Consider the following 22,004-nt stretch of genomic DNA (forward strand, 5'->3'; position numbering starts at 1 on the left):
ACGATTCATAACAGTAGCAACATTACAGTGATGAAGTAGCAACGAAAATAATTTTATGGTTGGGTCACAACATGAGGAACTGTATTTAAAGGGCCAGAAGGTTGAGAACCACTGTAGAGCATCTGAAAAAGGGGAGTGTCATACGTATTTGAGAAAGAGCAGGACATTTTGGGCACTTTGTTTTTATGTGTTTTCTTATGTATTTACCCTCAGGGCAAGGATGTAACTGGTAGAATCATAAATTCTTATATAGCTTGCTTCTCAGTTCTTCCTTCTTAATTATTGTAATTCAGAGTAGTAATACTTGTATAACTTAAGGAGCTTTATGGTGTTCCTGCTATAGTAAGTATTACTATATATAGCATTAAACATTACTACAGTAGTAAGCATTGCTACAGTGTTATTACAGTAGTAAGTGTTGCTGCAGTGTTATTACTACAGTATTAGGCGTTGCTAGAGTAATAAGTAATTACTGCAGTATTAAGTGCTGCAGGGTTGTTACTGAAGTATTAAGTGTTGCTGCAGTGATGTTACTGCGGTATTAGGTGTTGCTAGAGTAATAAGTAATTATGCAGTATTAAGTGTTGCTGCAGTACTGGGGTTGCTACAGTATTAAGTGTTGCTGCAGGTACTTAGTACTGCAGTTATAAAGTGGAACGATCTCTTGCTGGTGATGTAGTTACAGCTGCTGCCTCAAGCATCGAATTCTCTGTCTGGGCTAAGTACAGACCAGATAGTCCGTGCTGTGCTCTGAAAGGTGACCTGGCACCTCTCTGAGGGAGAGGGTTGTCAGCTGGCAGATATGCAGAGATTGAAGTGGAAACTGATGCTGTGTCGGTGTGACCGGCGTGGTGTGTGTTTCCACCAGTTCTCTCTCTGACGAGTCCCTTTGAGATAATATGAGTCAGATGCTTCAGACCAGTGAGTCGTCCTCAATAGAAGTGATTTTCCCGGCCCGTGTGTTTCTCCTGCTGTTGTCACCTGGCACAAGAGGCGCTCGCTGTGGGCGGAGAGTGCAGTCCAGTGCTGGCCTCGTGGGTGTCACTTAGTCTCTGGCCGTGGTGTCTTCATTTTCCAGGTGAAGAAGGATGAGTGACTCCCAGGCCCCTCTCTGCCCAGGTCCTGATGTTCGGGGACATGGTCTGAGCCCTGCCTCCCAGCAGCTAGCTCGGATGCATACCACTCTGTAGCCCGTAAACCACCCGAGACTTGTAGCCAACATAGAAAGATTCTGTCCTACAGCAGCTTAATGTGCCAGTCTTCCTGCCGAGACGTGGATTGCTGGGGTCATTTCACCGTAACCTGCTCAGCGTCCTCATGTGGAAATGGCAGGGTGTGAATCTTCTTTAGTCAGAAAGGGGACAGCACACACTTTGTTGAAAGCCAGATGCTGATAGACAGGTCGGCCCGTGCCACAATGTCAAATATCAGCCAGCCTGGCCGGTGTGGCTCAGTGGGTAAAGTGTCAGCCTGTGGACCGAAGAGTCCCAGGTTCAATTCCGGGCAAGGGCAGGTACCTCGGTTGCAGGCTCCTCCCTGGCCTAGGCTCTGGTCGGGCACGTGCAGGAGGCAACTAATCAATGTTTTTCTCTCTCATGGATATTTCTCTCTTTCCCTCTCTCTTCCACTCTCCCTTAAAAAAAAAATCAATGGAAAAATATCCTCGGGTGAGGATTAACCAACCAACAAACAAATCAGCCAGAAGGGGTGTTGGCATGTGGGGATTTTGAGTCGTTACTTCTATGGCAGGGCTCCTAGGGCCAACGAGGAAACAGTTCATTGAGAATAAAGTGCACACATGAAAAAGTCAACAATAGAAGGTCTTGACAAAACTGATGCTCAGTGTCTAATGGTGCAGGGTTTGGTTTTGTTTCGTTTTGTCTGTTGTCAAGGTTGTGGGCACCTTTAAAAACATTGTTTTTCGTGTGCTTATTGCCCGTTTTTATATCTTCCTTGGAGAATAGTACAGAGTTCTTAAAGGTAGAGGACCCTGAATTCTAGACTGAGCAGGAATGACTAGGGAGAAAGCAGAACTTGAGATCCAGCCAGTGCAGTCATGAGTGGACATGGAAGTGTAGGGTGCAGAGACGGAGGGGCAGCCACACACAGGGTGAGTGTGGCACACACAGCCCCTGCGGTGGACGGGGCACCCCCCTTCTTCATGGGCAGCGCTCGCCTGCAGTCACTGGCGCCTCATCGGCAGACGTGATGGTCACAGAGCATGGGTTTAGGAGGGCCCACACTCCCCACTCATGCTCCCAAATTGTCTTCCGAGGCTTTGCTTGGACATGTTCCGACCCAGGATTGCTGGGTCATTTCACCGTAACCTGCTCAGCGTCCTCATGTGGAAATGGCAGGGTGTGAATCTTCTTTAGTCAGAAAGGGGACAGCACACACTTTGTTGAAAGCCAGATGCTGATAGAACCAACCCTAAGACAGGTCGGCCCGTGCCACAATGTCAAATATCAGCCAGCCTGGCCGGTGTGGCTCAGTGGGTAAAGTGTCAGCCTGTGGACCGAAGAGTCCCAGGTTCAATTCCGGGCAAGGGCAGGTACCTCGGTTGCAGGCTCCTCCCTGGCCTAGGCTCTGGTCGGGCACGTGCAGGAGGCAACTAATCAATGTTTTTCTCTCTCATGGATATTTCTCTCTTTCCCTCTCTCTTCCACTCTCCCTTAAAAAAAAAATCAATGGAAAAATATCCTCGGGTGAGGATTAACCAACCAACAAACAAATCAGCCAGAAGGGGTGTTGGCATGTGGGGATTTTGAGTCGTTACTTCTATGGCAGGGCTCCTAGGGCCAACGAGGAAACAGTTCATTGAGAATAAAGTGCACACATGAAAAAGTCAACAATAGAAGGTCTTGACAAAACTGATGCTCAGTGTCTAATGGTGCAGGGTTTGGTTTTGTTTCGTTTTGTCTGTTGTCAAGGTTGTGGGCACCTTTAAAAACATTGTTTTTCGTGTGCTTATTGCCCGTTTTTATATCTTCCTTGGAGAATAGTACAGAGTTCTTAAAGGTAGAGGACCCTGAATTCTAGACTGAGCAGGAATGACTAGGGAGAAAGCAGAACTTGAGATCCAGCCAGTGCAGTCATGAGTGGACATGGAAGTGTAGGGTGCAGAGACGGAGGGGCAGCCACACACAGGGTGAGTGTGGCACACACAGCCCCTGCGGTGGACGGGGCACCCCCCTTCTTCATGGGCAGCGCTCGCCTGCAGTCACTGGCCCCTCATCGGCAGACGTGATGGTCACAGAGCATGGGTTTAGGAGGGCCCACACTCCCCACTCATGCTCCCAAATTGTCTTCCGAGGCTTTGCTTGGACATGTTCCGACCCACTGGTCTCAGCCCAGGACGGATGCAGATCTGAGCAGGCTCCTGAGCCACGTGCTGTTTGACACACACAGTGGAGTCTGTCCTGGGGGCCTGGGTGTGGTTGTCACTTGGACAGGAGGACCAGGCACTGGCAGTCGGTGGAGTGGGTCGGAGAGGGCAGAACAGGTGTGTGCAGTTTGATTGACAGTTTACACTGATGGACACAGAGGAGCCTTGAGCATCAGAGCCTGTGAGCAGCAGAGGCTCTGAAGTTGGAAACCAGCTCCTTCCAAGCAGCTGAGCATTTGAATCCAGTGATTTACCAAATGCAGGTGACACACAGGGGAGTCTTCATGCTCCTGCTCTCCCCGTGGCAGCCCCCATGGGAGGCCTGAGCAGCACGAGGGCCATCTTGACATCTGGGGGAAGCGAAGTGTCTGTGGGTGAGGAAAGACTGCAGCAGAACTCCCAACTCAGAGCTGGATTTGTGCCACTAAAGAAGGATCCCACTGCCCAGCTCAGGAGGGGCGTTGAATAACATCACTGAAGAGCAGAGAATCAGCAATGACCGCCTTTCCCAGCGCCTGGGTGATGGGGGTGAAGAGTGGGCCTGGTGCCTGTGCTAGCGAACCACATGGTGCAGGCAGCTTTGATGCAGAGGAGATGCGTCAGACAAGGTATTGATGAGCTGAGAAGAAGGATACAAGCCATGGAGAGGTGACGAAAGCTCTGTGACCCACAGAGCCATGGGCAGACCCTGGAGGAGCAAAACTACAGACTCACTGTTACACTTACTGACTCATCACTAGGACAGACACGGGTGGACACTGAACAAGGCGCTCGCATCCAGCCCGTCCGTGAGCGGAGCGGCTGGCGTGGCTGAGACGTGCAGCTCGCTCTGCAGTGCTGGTGGTCAGGAGGTAATTCAGCATCACAGGGCAGCAGGCTGCGAGGAGCCGGTGTTTCAAGGCCGGATCGTCTCCCGGGGTTGTGGACTCAGGTGCTCCCCAAAACACGTACGAGTCACATAAAAGAAATCTCAGCATTCTGTTTAGTTCATGTGAGAAATACCTTGTACACCAGTATTTGTTTTCTTCAGTGTTTTCTGGTCATAAGTGGTGTTCTTATTTTGACTGTATGTTTGTAAGAGAGGTGGCCTCTGGGATTTCAGAGGCCAGTGGCATGGCCTGCATTCTGCTCTCCATCTCCAGCTTCGCACCTCGTGCTGCCCACGCACCTTGCCACGCCGTCCTTACATGCAGGTGCGATGGCGACGTCGAATAGTCCCTGTCCCCTGCACGGAAGTCTGCAGTCCCACAGCCAGTCCCCAGGGTCTGGCCTGCCTCACTCCCAGCCCCCACCTCCCAGCCCCACACCCACCCACCTCCTCGTCCTCTGACTCCAGAGCGGTTTCTAGTCTAGTTTCTAAAACTGTCTCCCTTCTTATGTCCATGTGCAGCTTCTGTTTTGCGTGAGATGTTTAGGAAGAGCCTCTTCTCCACGCAGCGTGTGTGTCTCCTTCAAAGCCGTTGCCAGCACCACCCTGGCGGGGCCTCCCTGGCTCCTGTTTTCATGACAGAGTGCCTGTTTGCATAACATTTATCACGTCGTTCGTTCATCCAACAACTGTTCGCTGAGTGCCCACCGTGCGGCCGCGTGCAGGCACCAGGGGAGCGGTGAGGAGTGGGTGAAAGCAGTGGTGCTGGCTGGTCTGAGTCCCCGGGCACAGGTGCCTGAGGGGGGACTTGGGTCTCTGCCTCTGAGTCTCCAGTGATGCTAAGAGCCCGCCCAGAGGAGGTGCCTAGACCATGTGCTGGACGGGCGTGACCGAATGCAGATGTCACTGATACCAGGTCCAGACATAAGCTCGGGGGCCAAGATCCCCTCCCAGAGCTCTGAGTGTGGAGGCCACATGTCTTCGTTTAGACCAGTGGTTCTCAACCTTCCTAATGCCGCGACCCTTTAATACAGTTCCTCATGTTGTGGTGACCCCCAATTCCATTGTTACAAATTGAACATAATTCAAGCATAGTGATTAATCACAAAAACAATATGTAATTATATATGTGTTTTCCGATGGTTTTAGGCGACCCCTGGGAAAGGGTCGTTCGACCCCCAAAGGGGTCACGACCCACAGGTTGAGAACCGCTGGTTTAGACCATGGAGCCTGCCCACAGCCCTCTGGCTTCTCTGTCTCCCCTGCTTCTCCCAGGACAGACATGGGTGTCCAGGAAGAAAGCTGTAACTAGCAACAGCTTTGGAAAACTGCCTTTGTGCAAGGAGAGGTATGAGCCCTGCTGGAAAGGTCTCACCCAGGTTTGGGCCAATTCGAGCACAGTTTCGTGATGACTGCCAATAACACCGAGCTCGCTCTGCAGTGCTGGGGGTGGGGCCGGCCTTCTGCACAGTGAGACTTGTGCGGTTGTGGGTCGCTGTGTCTAGAGATTCATCATGTCTGTAGAATATACAAATCCGAATACATGCAATGCTGTTTCATAACATGTTTTTATAGTGCGCGTGGACTAATTCTTCTTTTCCAGTGCACATCACTGAATGTGTGTGGTCACAGGGTGGTATCACGCAAGTGCTTCATAGTGCAGCCCCTGGGTTTCATAGGAACCTCGGGCTGTTATGGGAGGGTAGTACTGAGGGGCTGGGAGGTCAGACCTGATGTTTATGGTAACCAGACAAACCCAAGCCAGGTTTCTTGGTAAAAATCTCACCAGCAGCTTGTGAGATGGTGGTATACGCACAAGCACGGGCGTGCCTGTACCTCTGGCCTCCGTGCGACGCGCTCGTGCTAAACTTTGCTCCCCTGATCAAGGACTCCTGAAGCTCTGCTATTCAAAGACAGTAACCAGGTCTCTTTCTCTCTCTCTCTCTCTCTCTCTCTCTCTCTCTCTCTCTCTCTCTCTGCCCCCCCCCCAACAGTGTATATGGCTGCCCCTTGGCCAAAAAAAGAAAAACACAAGATAAGCAGCCCCAAGAGCCTGCTCCCAAGAGGAAGCCGTTTGCGGTGAAGGCGGACAGCTCCTCGGTGGACGAGCGCTATGAGAGCGACGGGTCGGATGACACGGACGAGAAGGAGGAGGACGAGGAGGAGGAGGACTCGGAGGATGAGGACGAGCCGAGGGAGGACGAGGAGGAGGACCGCGAGGAGGAGGAGGAACTGGAGGAGGAACTAGAGGATGAGGATGATGAGGACGGGGAGGAGGACGAGGAGGACGAGGAGGATGACGAGGACGAGGAGGAGGACGAGGAGGAGGAAAACGGTAACCTTAAACCCTAGCAACCCTGGGCCGATTCCTCAGCGGGAATTCCTGGTGTTAGTGTTGGTGGCACTAGTGATGGCCCCATAAATAGGTCTTTCCTGCCAGTGCTGAGAAGAATGGCCACTTGCCCGTCTAACTTCTGTCGTAAAGAATTCCTCTGACCTGTATCAGATGTTAGATTCTGTCCCACTCAAGTCGTTACTCAGCTTGGGGGTCACAAAAGCTGGCTGAGATCCTCAGTGTACACATTGGATGAGCTCAGCACTGTATCCAGAAAGTGACGTTCCACACCTGGTCGCTCATTTGTCAAATGCTCGATGCTCTACCTAGTGGCACTGTTATTGGCTAAAATAGGGCTGTTGGGTGCTCAGCCCACATGCCTCCTGGGGTGGGCGCTGTGGGACCAGTGGGGCTGCGACGGGGTAGTAGTCTCACCTGTCAATTGCCGGGGCCTTTCTTTAGTGCCTGTCCTGTTGGGACAGAGGAATGAATGGAGCCGTCACCTGTGCCCATGCGGAGAAGCGTTTCTGCTCTGAAGTGCCGGCGCTGTGGGGACACACAGTGGGGGCCCGCTTTCCAGGGCGGTGTGTATGTCTGGGGCAGTGTGTTCAGGGTGGCTCTGCTCTGTCTCCAGTTTTCTGTAATTTCCCTCAGAGAAATGCCAAAACCTCTTTCAGAATGAAGGGAATATTTTTTCCTCACGCTTCTTCCTCGGGCTTAAAGCCGTTCAGGAAACCGAGTCGGGATGGTTGTCGCTCAGACCCAGGACAGGGGGTGAGCCAGGGGGCGAGCGAGCGAGTGTCTAGATCAGGGGTGAGCCAGGGGGCGAGCGAGTGTCTAGATCAGGGGTGAGCCAGGGGGCGAGCGAGCGAGTGTCTAGATCAGGGGTGAGTCGGTTGTTGATCCTTTGGAGTCACAGCCGTTCATTTCAGGAAACCTGAACTTCATGAAACAGTCCAGCTTCTTACAGTGGCCGACAGCCCTTATGAAGACGATTTGCCACTCATGTTTACAGAGGTGTACGGACATACCTGCATGTGCACGTACACACACATTTCATGAATCAAAGTTCCACCTGTGATCATGCAGAGCGTGGGGTGGAGACGCCCTGCTTAGGGGACAGAGCACTCGGTGGATGAAGCATCCCAGGCCTAAAGAGACAACATTGTCACTAAAGAGACAACAGGGCAGTTTCGGGATCAGGGTAGAAGCAGTAGCTCTGCAGTAAAAAGGGGAGAGTTGGAGAACACACCAATTTGGCAAGTTCCTCTGGGCGCTGTTTGAAATGTGTGGTTGGCATGAAATCATGAGTTGTTGGGGTTGACTAATGATTTGTAATTGACCGTGGCCTGTGACAAAGGTGGTGGACTATGCTCTTTGGATTCTCATGCTGTTTGGGCAGCAGGGGCATTACGTTGGGAGTCGTGGTGTCCGTGTGCGATGATCCGTGTGGGAGAGTTGCATGTGCATCATTGCACCAAGGGTCCCACCAGATCTCAGGTGCTGCTCTCCGTCTGCTGGAATGAAACTTCCAATTGTAGTTTACTTAGGGTCATATTTTATTTTTTTAATATATTTTTGTTGATTTCAGAGAGGAAAGGAGAGGGAGAGAGATAGAAACATCAGTGATGAGAGAGAATCACTGATTGGCTGCCTCCTGCACGCCCCCACTGGGGATCGAGCCTGCATCCTGGGCATGTGCCCTCTGAGAGAGAGAAACTGACACCTCAACCACTGAACCATGCTGGCTGGACTGGGTCATCTTGTATAATAAAACCCCAATATGCAAATCGACCAAACGGTGGAACACCACTTGCTACGTGCACTGACCACGAGGGGGCAGACGCTCAATGCAGCAGCTGCCCCCTGGTGGTCATTACGCTCCCACAGGGGGAGCGCCACTCAGCCAGAAGCAGGGCTCAGGGCTGGCGAGCACAGCAGCGGTGGCGGGAGCCTCTCCCCCCTCCGCTGTAGCGCTAAGGACCCCTCAGGGGACGTCCACCGAGGGGTCCCAGACTACAAGAGGGCACAGGCCGGGCTGAGGGGCCCCCACCCCCAGTGCACGAACGGTATTTAAATAATCTCTAGTATTTTAAACAATCGACTTTTAAGGTACAAAACAGACCCATTTTGAAAGAGCAGTCAGCATTATTGAAATGGCTTTGCAATGGGACTGTGTCGAGCTTTTTATTCTGACTTAGAGCATCACTGTTTAAAGTGGGAGAGCAAATCAAAACTGATGCCTTTCTTTAGAGAACCAGCACATGGGCAGGACGAGGGCTGTGGCAGCACCAGGAGCAGGCAGGGCCAGCACTCAGCAGGGATGGGGCTGGCGCCTGAAGCTTATTGGGATGTGGGTTCCCGAAAGCAATACCCGTTCAGAGATAAATAATCAGTTTCTGGTTCCTGGATTCAGAATTCAAGCTGCGCATCCTGATCTCCAGGTAAGCACCTTCTAGAATAATCTATGACATGAACGTTGAGGGATTTGCCTGGAACTACTAAGGGAGGCTCGGTGGTGGAAGGTGTTGCGAGGTCACTACGTGCTGCTGTGGTGAGAATCCCGCTCCAGCCTCCTCGCAGAGTGTGATCGCGGACTCCCTTTCAGACGCCGCCCCTGCAGCCCTGCGTTCCCGGAACATTCAGACCACAGGGGATGGCATGGGGCACCTCCCATGGCCCTGTGGCTGCCAGTGCTCTGCAGGGGCCCCAAGTCTCGCTTGATTTCTAGTCCAAGGAAGGTACCCCCCAGCCCCTCGAAGAAATCACTGCAGAACCTGGTTCCTGAGGCGGGTTCTCCTGCCTTCTCTGTTGTGGGGAGCAGTGTCCCCTGGGGGAGCCCCACCAGCAGGTGATCCAAGACCCCACTTAGCCACTGCCACATGGAGCTATTCCAGGGGATGGCACTCCAGCTATTTCATAAACCCCAGGGTCAGAATCTTCCGGAGGACCCTAGACCAAGGGGCCTGGACAGCTTTGTTGATAGAACACTCATTTTACATGCTCACACTCCGAGCTATGTCTCATTCAGTAAAATAAGGCTTTGAAAGGCAGATAGCTGTCAGTCTCCTGTTTTGATAGCCTCACTTACCAAATTGCTGTTTTACCCAGCTGCTCCATTCAGCGCCAGAATCACTGTCGGCAGGCGGGACCTTCTGCAGCGGTAGCAGTGTCCGGGATGCGAGGTGCGGGGGCTTGCAGGGCCTCTGCGGGTGCTGTGTCCTCTCCTGCACGCTGGGCAGACAGCAGGCATTTGCCTGTAACCACCAGGGGTCTGGGCCGCCGCCTCGACGTCGATCTCTTAGTTCCTTGGTTACACTCATGGTGACCCTTACAGCCCTGGGCCTCCAAGGCCACTGTGCCTTTTGCTTAGCAAGTAGCAGCGCAGACAGCAGCCTGTGTCAGCAGAGAAGCAGAGCCGTCCTGCGGCGGGAGGAGCCTCCGGACCGGACGGTGCGAAGGGCTGGCGCCACGCAGTCCACACACAGCAGGTGGTCCTCTGGCAGGAACCCGGCATCCAGGCGGGGCCGCAGGGCCCAGTGGCGATCACGTCTCATTGTCTCTACCAACAGGCTGCTGTTTCTCGTCATCTGTATGGCATTTTCCCCTCAGTTATATGTTGAAATGTGGAGTTTATTGACAGGTTTAAGTAAAACAAGTATATACACACCAACAGTTGATGACACTAGCAGCCCACAGATATAGAAGGACGCCCGTTACAACGCCAGGAGGGGTATTTGTTTTTATCCCAAGGGCCCTCCAGCATTGCAGCCACAATGAACAAGATGCTGCTGGTAATGGCCGTCTAAGTGGGCGCAGCAGTGGGCCCTGCGGGAGGCGGGCAGGGAGAAGCTGCGTCCCTGTCGGGGCCTCGTCAGACGCTAAGGTCAGAGGCGGAGGCTTTGCGCGGTGAGTGCTGGGTCCAGGGCGTGGTTCCCTCACCGCAGAGCTCAGGTGCTTTTCATCACTTTCTCTCATAAGAACGAGAGGGAAGACTGTCTCAGTGATCAGTTCAGGTTACACTAAGTTCACATTTAATTAATGAAGTGATATTTATTGTCCAGTTGGCATATCATAGGCTGTTTTTTTGCATGGAAAATTTTATTTTCAGAACATTTTAATGGTCTGAGTGTGCATTTATTAAATAGAAGTTCCCTGGGCATCCTGAAGATAGGAAAGTTACTACTCAGGGATCACAGACTTTTCTAGTAGCAGATTTTGGATTCTTGTGATTTGAGAGGTACCAGTTAAGTGGCCACTTAATGCCTAGTAAGTTATGGTTTACTTTCATACTCAGCACACTAAAAAGACAGCACCTTAAATCATATGCACACACGTGTGTGCCTTAGGAGCCACCCTGCACCTGCCCACAGGGGAGAACCCAGGAGGAAGAACAGGGTGACCTGCTGGGCAGGCTGAGCACACTTCTTGTTGCTGCCCCCACCACACTGTCGTTTCTGACACACGTGCAGACGTGGGCACCCTTCTCTCCTGCTGAAGCTCGGACCGTCTCAGACAGTTGGCTTTGCAGGACGAGCACGTGACCACTGGGTTAGACGGGTGGGACTGGAGGCCTCCCGTCCGGCCGGCTCACTGTCCTCCGCTCGTTCTCGGGATGCGGGGACCTACGATGTGTGGCGCCTGCCAGGAGCTTACATCCAAGGGGCGGTGGAGGGAAGGTGCGGATAGTCATGCTGACAACCTTTAGAAAGTAGGACAGGGTTGCGCTGGGCACGGCAGAGCAAGCTGAGTGGTCAGGACGGGAATGTGTGGTGTGGCCTCCGCAGCGTGTACGTTACCCAGTGTCTGCGGCCCTCCCCTCCCCCCTGCCATCCTCAGAAGCTCTGGACAGAGCCTGTCCCTCTGGGCCTGTTTGTCCTCACTGCCCGCCCACAAGACGTTCCTGCACACGAGTCCAGCTGCTAACGGGCCATTTCCTCTCTGCAGTAAGTCAAACAAATTCAAGACAAAATCCACCCTGTATAAATTTCTCCTCACAGAACAATTTTTTTTAAAAAATTGCAGAATTTCCGGGACACATTTTCTTTCTAACAGGACGATGCCCTGGCCCAGGTGGTTAGTGTCCTGACGATCTGCAGTAGCTGGGCTGCCTTTCCGTCAGACAGTGACAGGAGGAAGGCGATGAGGTCGGGCCCCTTGCGGGTGCTGTTCTCGTGTTGATGAGCCGCTCATCCTCCCCAGGGTTCTCGGGGGCACGTCCCGGAGGACGGGGCTGTTGAGATGCAGACAGACGGCAGTCAGGATGAGCCGCCGGCCTCTGCTGCAGTCGGCGCCAAGGCAGTGAGCCTGAGACCCAGGCGGGAACAAAGATGCGTGGTTTATGTGCAGGGTTTCCACTGCGGGGGGCGGGGGCACCGTTGGGAGAAACGATCTCATGATTTTTTATATCTTAACGTTAATCTCTCCCTACACCCAGGAAGGCGTGGTTTTAGGGAGTTTAGCACGTGGATGTGGTGAAGTGTATGGCTGTATGACTTCTAATTGAGTAAAGGCAGAATTAGACATTTCTAGATATCAATCTGTGATAAAAAAAACTTCCTTCATGCAAACTAATGTTGTATGATTACAAAATATAATTATATCTTATATTTTATGAATCGTCAGACACTGATACAGGCCAGAAAGCTTGCTGAGAATATAATGTCATGTACATTCAAGATGCAAGGAGCAGGCTTAAATACTGGGGGAAATCTTTTCTCTATAACAAGAAATCAAAGATGTAGGAGACTAAGTCTGCTGTGGTTTATTCATTTGTTTTTAAGGTCTGTATGAAGGAATTACCAGGTTCTTTGCCTTGTTTTGTTCATTTGGTTTTTATTCCAGATGCTAGTTGGTCAGCGTTCAGTTTAAAGCCCAGGGACGAGGGGAGTCTTCCCGCTGCTCGGACCCTTGTCTTGGGCAAGTCCCTGACTCTCTGGGACCTCACTTTGGCTTCCAAACTAAGGACGGTAACACTTCCCTTCAGTCACCTCCTGTCTTGTTCCGAAGCTTAGAGAAGTCGCCCTCCAGACGAATGCTCTTGAGAGGTGAGCGGCTCAGAGCCGTGAGGCAGCATTGTAGTGGGGCTGCGGCGCGGTCCGCCCGTCCTGCACACGCTCCGGCTCCCTGTGAGGCCGTGGTCTGTGCAGCAAATGTCTGACGTATGTTAAGGCTGCATTCATGTGAAGGATGCAGAGCATCGTTGCAGCTCATCTCAGAAAGACAGGATGCGTTTCTATGTCCCCACAGTGCTCTGCGTTCCCTGGGGACAGGCACTAAATAAGCATCGCCCTTTGCCCCAGAGAAACAGAGCAGAGCAGGCAAGAGGACTGAGCACAGGAACATGTGCTGTGTTCTCCACCGAGGGCAGAGCTGGCGGCGTGAGCCCCGGTGGAGGCTGGCAGATGCGAATTGAACAGGAAAACAAAAGCTCCCAGACACTGAAGACTGGTCGACTGTGTCACCACAGACAGTGTCGTGTTTTTGAAGGGCCTTTGGAGACAGATGAGATTCTTTCCTATATGACGGGGATGACACACAGCGACTGGAAATGGAGAGCAGGGTCCCAGGTCCCCGAGTTCCCTCCCAATCAGACACACCTGGTGGGGCAGCCATATCGCTCAGGCCATCTGTAAACCGAAGGACCAAACTGTCACAGACTCTGTCCCTCTGCTGGGCTGGAGATGCTCAGGGCAGTCCAGGTAATTTAGAAACTCCCTGAACTCTGCGTGCGTGTGTATGTGTGTGTATGTGAGAGAGAGAGAGAGAGAGAGAGAGAGAGAGAGAGAGAGAGTGCGGGGTGGGGGGGAGAGAGATACAATTGGTTGGCATGTCTCAGTCTGTCTCAGGTATGTGGACTAGGAACAGCTCGTTGCTGTGGGTAAATATATAAGGACCTTTTTGTTTCTAAGTCCCCAAGTTTAGAAAAGCTGGATACCCACCAGGCCATCCAGGACACAGATCCTCAAAACTTAGTGAGTAAATGAATGTCGTTCAGTCACTTCTCATTCACTTAGAACCCTAATGAATAGAGTTTAAGAAAGAAACATAACTTAAAATTTCTTCATTACAGTTATCATGCAACTTAGAGCCCTTGTGAAAACTGTTGCCTTTCCTTCTGTTTGTGTTTTAGCTTATAAAATTGACAACATTTAAAATGAAGAAGCTGATCTCTTTAAATATTTGTAATGATTTCTCACGCATTCTTTTGACCCCATCAGGCAGAATTCTCCTGCCTCCGAATGTGGGAGGTTTGACCTCACGGCCATAGATCTTCCTGAGACAGGAGGTGGGATGGTGACGCCCAGCTCTCCTCAGGGCAGGAGAGATAAGGGTCCCACACAGGCACACAGAGGGGGATCCACACCGGCACACGGAGGGGTTCCCACACAGGCACACGGAGGGGTTCCCACACCGGCACACGGAGGGGGGTACAAACCGGCACACGGAGGGGGATCCCCACCGGCACACGGAGGGGGATCCCCACCGGCACACGGAGGGGGATCCCCACCGGCACACGGAGGGGGATCCCCACCGGCACACGGAGGGGGATCCCCACCGGCACACGGAGGGGGATCCCCACCGGCACACGGAGGGGGATCCCCACCGGCACACGGAGGGGGATCCCCACCGGCACACGGAGGGGGATCCCCACCGGCACACGGAGGGGGATCCCCACCGGCACACGGAGGGGGATCCCCACCGGCACACGGAGGGGGATCCCCACCGGCACACGGAGGGGGATCCCCACCGGCACACGGAGGGGGATCCCCACCGGCACACGGAGGGGGATCCCCACCGGCACACGGAGGGGGATCCCCACCGGCACACGGAGGGGGATCCCCACCGGCACACGGAGGGGGATCCCCACCGGCACACGGAGGGGGATCCCCACCGGCACACGGAGGGGGATCCCCACCGGCACACGGAGGGGGATCCCCACCGGCACACGGAGGGGGATCCCCACCGGCACACGGAGGGGGATCCCCACCGGCACACGGAGGGGGATCCCCACCGGCACACGGAGGGGGATCCCCACCGGCACACGGAGGGGGATCCCCACCGGCACACGGAGGGGGATCCCCACCGGCACACGGAGGGGGATCCCCACCGGCACACGGAGGGGGATCCCCACCGGCACACGGAGGGGGATCCCCACCGGCACACGGAGGGGGATCCCCACCGGCACACGGAGGGGGATCCCCACCGGCACACGGAGGGGGATCCCCACCGGCACACGGAGGGGGATCCCCACCGGCACACGGAGGGGGATCCCCACCGGCACACGGAGGGGGATCCCCACCGGCACACGGAGGGGGATCCCCACCGGCACACGGAGGGGGATCCCCACCGGCACACGGAGGGGGATCCCCACCGGCACACGGAGGGGGATCCCCACCGGCACACGGAGGGGGATCCCCACCGGCACACGGAGGGGGATCCCCACCGGCACACGGAGGGGGATCCCCACCGGCACACGGAGGGGGATCCCCACCGGCACACGGAGGGGGATCCCCACCGGCACACGGAGGGGGATCCCCACCGGCACACGGAGGGGGATCCCCACCGGCACACGGAGGGGGATCCCCACCGGCACACGGAGGGGGATCCCCACCGGCACACGGAGGGGGATCCCCACCGGCACACGGAGGGGGATCCCCACCGGCACACGGAGGGGGATCCCCACCGGCACACGGAGGGGGATCCCCACCGGCACACGGAGGGGGATCCCCACCGGCACACGGAGGGGGATCCCCACCGGCACACGGAGGGGGATCCCCACCGGCACACGGAGGGGGATCCCCACCGGCACACGGAGGGGGATCCCCACCGGCACACGGAGGGGGATCCCCACCGGCACACGGAGGGGGATCCCCACCGGCACACGGAGGGGGATCCCCACCGGCACACGGAGGGGGATCCCCACCGGCACACGGAGGGGGATCCCCACCGGCACACGGAGGGGGATCCCCACCGGCACACGGAGGGGGATCCCCACCGGCACACGGAGGGGGATCCCCACCGGCACACGGAGGGGGATCCCCACCGGCACACGGAGGGGGATCCCCACCGGCACACGGAGGGGGATCCCCACCGGCACACGGAGGGGGATCCCCACCGGCACACGGAGGGGGATCCCCACCGGCACACGGAGGGGGATCCCCACCGGCACACGGAGGGGGATCCCCACCGGCACACGGAGGGGGATCCCCACCGGCACACGGAGGGGGATCCCCACCGGCACACGGAGGGGGATCCCCACCGGCACACGGAGGGGGATCCCCACCGGCACACGGAGGGGGATCCCCACCGGCACACGGAGGGGGATCCCCACCGGCACACGGAGGGGGATCCCCACCGGCACACGGAGGGGGATCCCCACCGGCACACGGAGGGGGATCCCCACCGGCACACGGAGGGGGATCCCCACCGGCACACGGAGGGGGATCCACACCGGCACACAGAGGGGGATCCACACCAGCACACAGAGGGGATCCACACAGGCACACAGAGGGGGATCCACACCAGCACACGAGGGCCCCATGGGAGCCAGCGGCTTCCCTCCGCCATGCCACAGAGCAGGCCCTGCTATGGAACATGACAGTGGGTGTCGGCCCCCAGCGCTTTTTCCTGGACCGAGTTCATTCATCGGTGTGCTGGGGAAGGTGACTTATGAGTGGGTGGGGGTGACCATCAACAGGGGGACATGGTCCTCAGCCTTGTGATGACGGGGGAGCTGCTGGGAGGCCCAGAGACAGCAGCAGAAACCACCCCCTTCTGGGGACAGATGGGCTGCAGCTACTCCTGGGATGTGAATCCACCAGTCACGTTCCCAGTGGGGTTGGCAGGGAGGTCATGAGTTCAGTGTGACCGCTGCCATGTTCCACGGGCAGCCCTCCCTGTGGGGTAGGGAGAGCGAGGACATGACACAGGTGTTGTCTCTTCTTTCTCACTGTTCCCGTGGGTTTTCTTCCTTCCAAGTTCTTTAGGGTGATAAGATGTGTTTCCTGAGAGCACGCTGAGAGAAACATCATGGATGTCGTCAACCTTCTCTGACTGATGTCTTCTTTGACCAGGCGATCAGGTGCTTCAGGATGGCACGTGGTTCTCTTGTTCGACTCGTGGCTGGTTCTCCGTAGGGGCAGTGGCTGGCACTGGCTACAAGGTCCCCAGTTACCATCGTGGGGCGGCCACGCGCCGGTCGTCCTGACGCCGCTCCTCTGGTCAAAGCCCATGAGTGTGAACTCAGAGTGCACACGCCGAGAGGGAACAGAGCTGATATTTCAGAACTTCACTAGAACAGGTCGCCTACAATTCTTAACAGCGTGAGCCCTGGGCCACGGCCCGTGCTACGCACGTGAGGTGGACACGCCCACGTGAGGTGGACACGCCCACAAGGCTTCGCCTGCGTCTGTGGTTGGGGGTCCTCCCTCCTGCCGCCCGTTGGGACTGTGTATGTCCTATCCTCGGGGAGATGCTTGGTAGGAATGAGCCAGGAGAGGGACCGCTTTTGCGGCAGTTGGTGATGCTCTGTGACTAATGCATGGCAAATTTGATTTGCTGATGTTTAGACGGATGTGTTAGATGTTTAAGTGTGTGGGCTAGAGAGATGTTTTCTGTTATTAACGTGTCGAGGTACAAATCCGCTCCCAAAGAAGGCCTTCCTGAGGGAATGGCAGGAACCCATGGAGAATGCCCTGGGCACAGGGAGAGCCCGCGGTCAGCGCCCCTCCTTCCTTCAGCTCACTAGTGAACTTTCCACCATCTTCTCAGTCTGGCTTTTTAATCATAGAAACAACAGGTGTGACAGTGCAGCTCCCATACAGTGCAGTCTCAGGGGCCGGAGGGGCCCAGGTGAGAAGGCCTTGGCTGCCGCCCGTGTCCACGGTGAGCACAGAGCGGCTGCGCAGCGTGGAAAGAGGTGCATCCAGGTGGCCTGTCAGTGTCAGACAGGACGCACTCCAGATGGAACGTAGCAGTTTGTCATTCTTAACATGGTCTTTTTTCTACAACAGTTTTCCTAAGTGCTTTTTTGAGACTGGATGTGACAGTCACACATTATTTCTACCGGCTCACCCAGCTTCTCCCGAGGCCATGAGAGGTGACTGGCAGTGCTGCATGTCAGGCAAAGGCTGTGCTGGATGTGGGTCCGCGGCACCAGCTCCCCTCCGTCCTGCTTTTCACAGGCTCCTGGTCACCGCGGACCTCCTCCCTCCACGTCCTCACGCCCACTGAGATACTTGTACAGGATTCTCAGTTCATCAGATTTTGTTTCTGAATCTTACTGTGGCATTCCTGCTGCTTCACTGTGCCTTCTGATAAATTACCTCCAAGGTGCCACAGTCAGAATAGCTCTTCACTCAGCCCAAACATGTGCTTCTGACCCGAGCGCATAGTAGGTGTATCCTCTGTGTGAGTCCTCAGGACCTGGGCTTTCCTCGCGCCACCTGAGCACCACTGGGAAGCAAACCCTTCGAAAGCAGCCACTGCGCACATCTGTTTATGAGCTGACACCAGGGATGCTCATGGACTCTCACAAAGCCCAGTGATGATGAGTGTAACTGTGGCATATCTGGTTGGGCTGCAAGTACACAAAGCCAATAAAGAAAAGTCATTCTTGCCCTAACCAGTTTGGCTCAGTGGATAGAGCGTCGGCCTGCGGACTCAAGGGTCCCAGGTTCGATTCCGGTCAAGGGCATGTACCTTGGTTGCGGGCACATCCCCAGTAGGCACATCCCCAGTAGCTGATCAATGTTTCTCTCTCATTGATGTTTCTAACTCTCTATTCCTCTCCCTTCCTCTCTGTAGAAAATCAATAAAATATATTTTTTAAAAAAGAAAAGTCATTCTCAAAATTTAGGTGCAATGAAAAATTAATATTTTTAAATTGTTTATTTTAAGATTAATGAAGGAAGTCAATAGTGAATGTAAGTGTTTTGAACTGCTCCCGTCGAGCAGTCTGTTTCGTCGTGTTGACACGCAGCGGGACCTCAGGGCTGTGTGGTGTGTAGAGTTGACTGCAATTAGCTTGCTGTCCATGCTGTTGCCGCTAAACTTCACATTCTAGCCTCCACTTCTTTCTTTTCTGTTCTTTTTTGTCCTTTTTTTTTTTTTTACTTTCTTTGCAGAAGACCATCAAATGAACTGTCACAGTAGTCGCATAATGCAAGACACAGAAAAGGATGATAACAATAATGATGAGTATGATAACTATGACGAGCTGGTGGCCAAGTCCTTGTTGAATCTTGGCAAGATTGCCGAGGACGCAGCGTACCGGGCCCGCACGGAGTCCGAGATGAACAGCAACACCTCCAATAGTCTGGAAGACGATAGTGACAAAAATGAGAACTTGGGTCGGAAAGGCGAGTTGAGTCTAGACTTAGACAGTGATGTCGTTAGGGAAACGGTGGACTCCCTGAAATTACTAGCACAAGGACATGGTGTGGTGCTGGCGGAGAACATGAACGACAGGAGCTACGCAGACACCATGTCGCAGCAGGACAGTCGGAACATGAACTACGTGATGCTGGGGAAGCCCCTGAACAACGGGCTGGGGGAGAAGCTGGTGGAGGAGAGCGACGAGGAGGTGTGTCTGAGCAGCCTGGAGTGCCTGCGCAACCAGTGCTTCGACCTGGCCCGCAAGCTGAGCGAGACCAGCCCGCAGGACAGGAACCCGCAGCCCAGCCTCAGCGGCCGCCCACACATCCGGCCAGAGGATGACTTCTCGGGCAGGACGCCGGACAGGAGCTACTCGGACATGATGAACCTGATGAGGCTCGAGGAGCAGCTGAGCCCCAGGTCGAGGACTTTCTCCAGCTGCGCAAAGGAGGACGGGTACCACGAGAGAGATGACGACACAGCCTCCGTCACCTCCGACAGGTCCGAGGAGGTGTTCGACATGACCAAGGGCAACCTCACCCTCCTGGAGAAAGCCATCGCTTTGGAAACGGAGAGGGCGAAAGCCATGCGGGAGAAGATGGCCATGGAGGCTGGCAGGCGGGACAGTATGAGGTCGTATGAGGAGCAGTCGCCAAGACAGCTGCCCGGGGAGGAGAGAAAGCCCAAACCCAGCGACAGCCATGTCAAAAAGCCATACTATGGTAAAGGTAATATTTCTACCTACGTAAGTTCCTCGTGAAAGCGTGAGCCTGAGTAAAAGATGTCAATGTGGCCACAATTAAGTGTGCATCCCAGTAAATTATATCTCTAATGCATACTTCTTAGGGCCGATTCCAGAGTTACAGATTGTGATTATGGTTCTGAAGAGCAAATACAATGTCTGAGAAATACACAGCGCAGCTCAGTGTCATATTAGCAGAGCAGATGACTAACAGGATGTTTCCGTGGAAGAGGCATGTCTTGGTGCATGTGGTAGGAACTATCAGGATGAGCTGTGATCTTATACACGGACCACAGTCTGAGTGGCAAGGGTCTATGCAGCAGTCAGTCGGGGTGGAACGTGCATCTTCTAAACATCACGATTTATAAAATTATCATCGAATGACAGTTACTGATAAAACCTCCCCCATAGAAAACATCCCTGAGAGAAATTGAACAGTAACAGAAGGACCGATAACATAAGACAAGGGCAGGCACTGCACATTAATTATCGTAGGTGCTTGGCGGCTGGAGCCATTGGCTATGCAGGGCGTGTGTGTCCCAGGCTGAGCAATAGCAGTTTCCTCATAGAATCACTCCCCTCACTGATCCGGTTCAGTGTGGAAACAATTGTGGGGTGACTTTATCATAAAACAGTCAGAGCCTCCCAGTGTGGAAGTGTTCGTGGGTTTGTATTTATGAGGTATGTGAGCACATATTTGCATACATCTCTATGTTTAATTACATGCATATTAGTCACTGTGTTTAATATGTATATTCCAACCTGAGCAATTGACTTCATGTTTGAAATAACCGCTGTGTCTCCTTTCAGAAGGAGGCAGGTTATAACAACCTCGAGTAGACCTTGGGCACTGTAGGTTTCAGTTACAGACACTTAGAACTCAGGAAGCCATTTAAAGAATAAAATTGGTGATTTCTTAAGTCCCTCCAGATGAGCACCAAACAAGATCCTCTGTGTTATCTGCTATTCTATGCCTTATAAACACAGATCCTCCCCGGGGATCTGACGGTGAGGTTCAGGAATTTGGTTTGAAAATCAGTTGCTCTGTAAACTTCAAAGGATAGGAAAACCTGCTTTTTCTGCTGTGACATCGTGTGTATTCTCCTCTCAATGTGCACGTAGCCCCACAGCACATGGCCAGCACCACCCCAGGTCCCCTGGGCACGGCCTGAGCCAGAGGCCTGCAGCTCCTGACCCGAATCGAGCCCGGTATCGACTCAGTCATGCGGGTGCAGGCAGAGCCTTGGCAGGTGTGGACGTGAGGAAGGGGTTGTGCTCAGGCCACAGAGTGTCGCTCAGCGGAGCCTCGGGCTGGCTTTGGTGCTGTAAAGACCAAGACAGGTCGCATGTACGTTGTGACTATAGTGGAGTCTGTTAGAAATGGTTTGTTAGATGTTTGAGAATCATCTCAACATTTTTAGGAAGAAATAGTGTCTCCGCCATGGGCTTGCTCAGGTGGCCACGCGCTGGGTTCTGACCTAGACGTCTGCAGAGTGGACTGTGGTGGGCTCCGCACGGAGCCGTGGGCCCTTGGGGCATCCCTCCTCTGGTTTCCGTGGCTCCTTTAAGCCCAGAGTTTCCTGTAGATATGGATTCGTTTTGTTTTGTTATGGTTGCTTTGTATGGTTTTTGTTTTTTGTAAGAAATGGAATTCTGATGGCTTGCTTCCCCTAAACCAGTGGGGATGGGGTGGGCATGAACGGTAGAGCTGAGATATGCTTTTCCCCGGGAGTAGGGAGGGCTGGGACTTGGACTTTCCAGATGAGCTGGAGGGCATGGACCCTGCCTCTGCACAGCTGTTCCAGACCTTCTTCCTCAGTCAGTGTGTTCCCCACCGCCCCAGTTTCTTGTGAAGTTACCATAGTTTTGTCAGAGCCAAATTAGTGTGGCCAGGCAAGGACCCAGAGCGGGCAAAGAGATGAACGCCCTGTTTAAAGAGATAGCTTCTCACCAGCACGGCCAGGCAGCCCTCCGGCCAGAGCGTCCAGTCTGTTCTCGGCTCCTCTGCTATTTTATTAAAGATGAAGGGAACATGCGTACCATTCTCATTTAGACGCAATCGTCTCAAAATGATGTAAATGATAAACCAGTAACCTTTCCAGAATCCTGAGCTAAAACAAAAGAGGTTCATCCTGAAACGCCTTTATCTGCTTCCTAAGCCTCACTGGACGGGTGCAGGAGCAAGCTGAGCCCAGCACACGAGTCTTTTGGGTATTGCTTCGAGGTTTGCTGTTGAATTGTTGGTCTGTTTGCTTGCTGGGTGGTTTTGTGTTTGCTCCAGTGTTTGCCTTCAAGA

At 54.1% G+C, this 22,004-nt stretch overlaps 1 protein-coding gene across 13 annotated transcripts in view; it reads left to right on the forward strand.

The window, feature by feature from the left end:
• Window positions 1-22,004, forward strand: part of MYT1L (myelin transcription factor 1-like) — a 305,434-nt gene that overhangs the window by 225,411 nt on the left and 58,019 nt on the right. For 10 of the 13 annotated variants that reach the window (XM_014540575.1, XM_005867251.2, XM_014540567.1 and 7 more), the window contains 2 exons: window positions 6,248-6,588; window positions 18,717-19,694. In XM_014540575.1, the coding sequence (XP_014396061.1) occupies window positions 6,248-6,588; window positions 18,717-19,694 (1,319 nt within the window). The remainder of the gene's footprint in view (window positions 1-6,247; window positions 6,589-18,716; window positions 19,695-22,004) is intronic. The other 3 variants (XM_014540573.1, XM_014540576.1, XM_005867253.2) reach the window with 1 other exon arrangement.

The sequence above is a fragment of the Myotis brandtii genome, unplaced genomic scaffold (assembly GCF_000412655.1).
Source record: "Myotis brandtii unplaced genomic scaffold, ASM41265v1 scaffold247, whole genome shotgun sequence".
Taxonomy (NCBI): domain Eukaryota; kingdom Metazoa; phylum Chordata; class Mammalia; order Chiroptera; family Vespertilionidae; genus Myotis; species Myotis brandtii.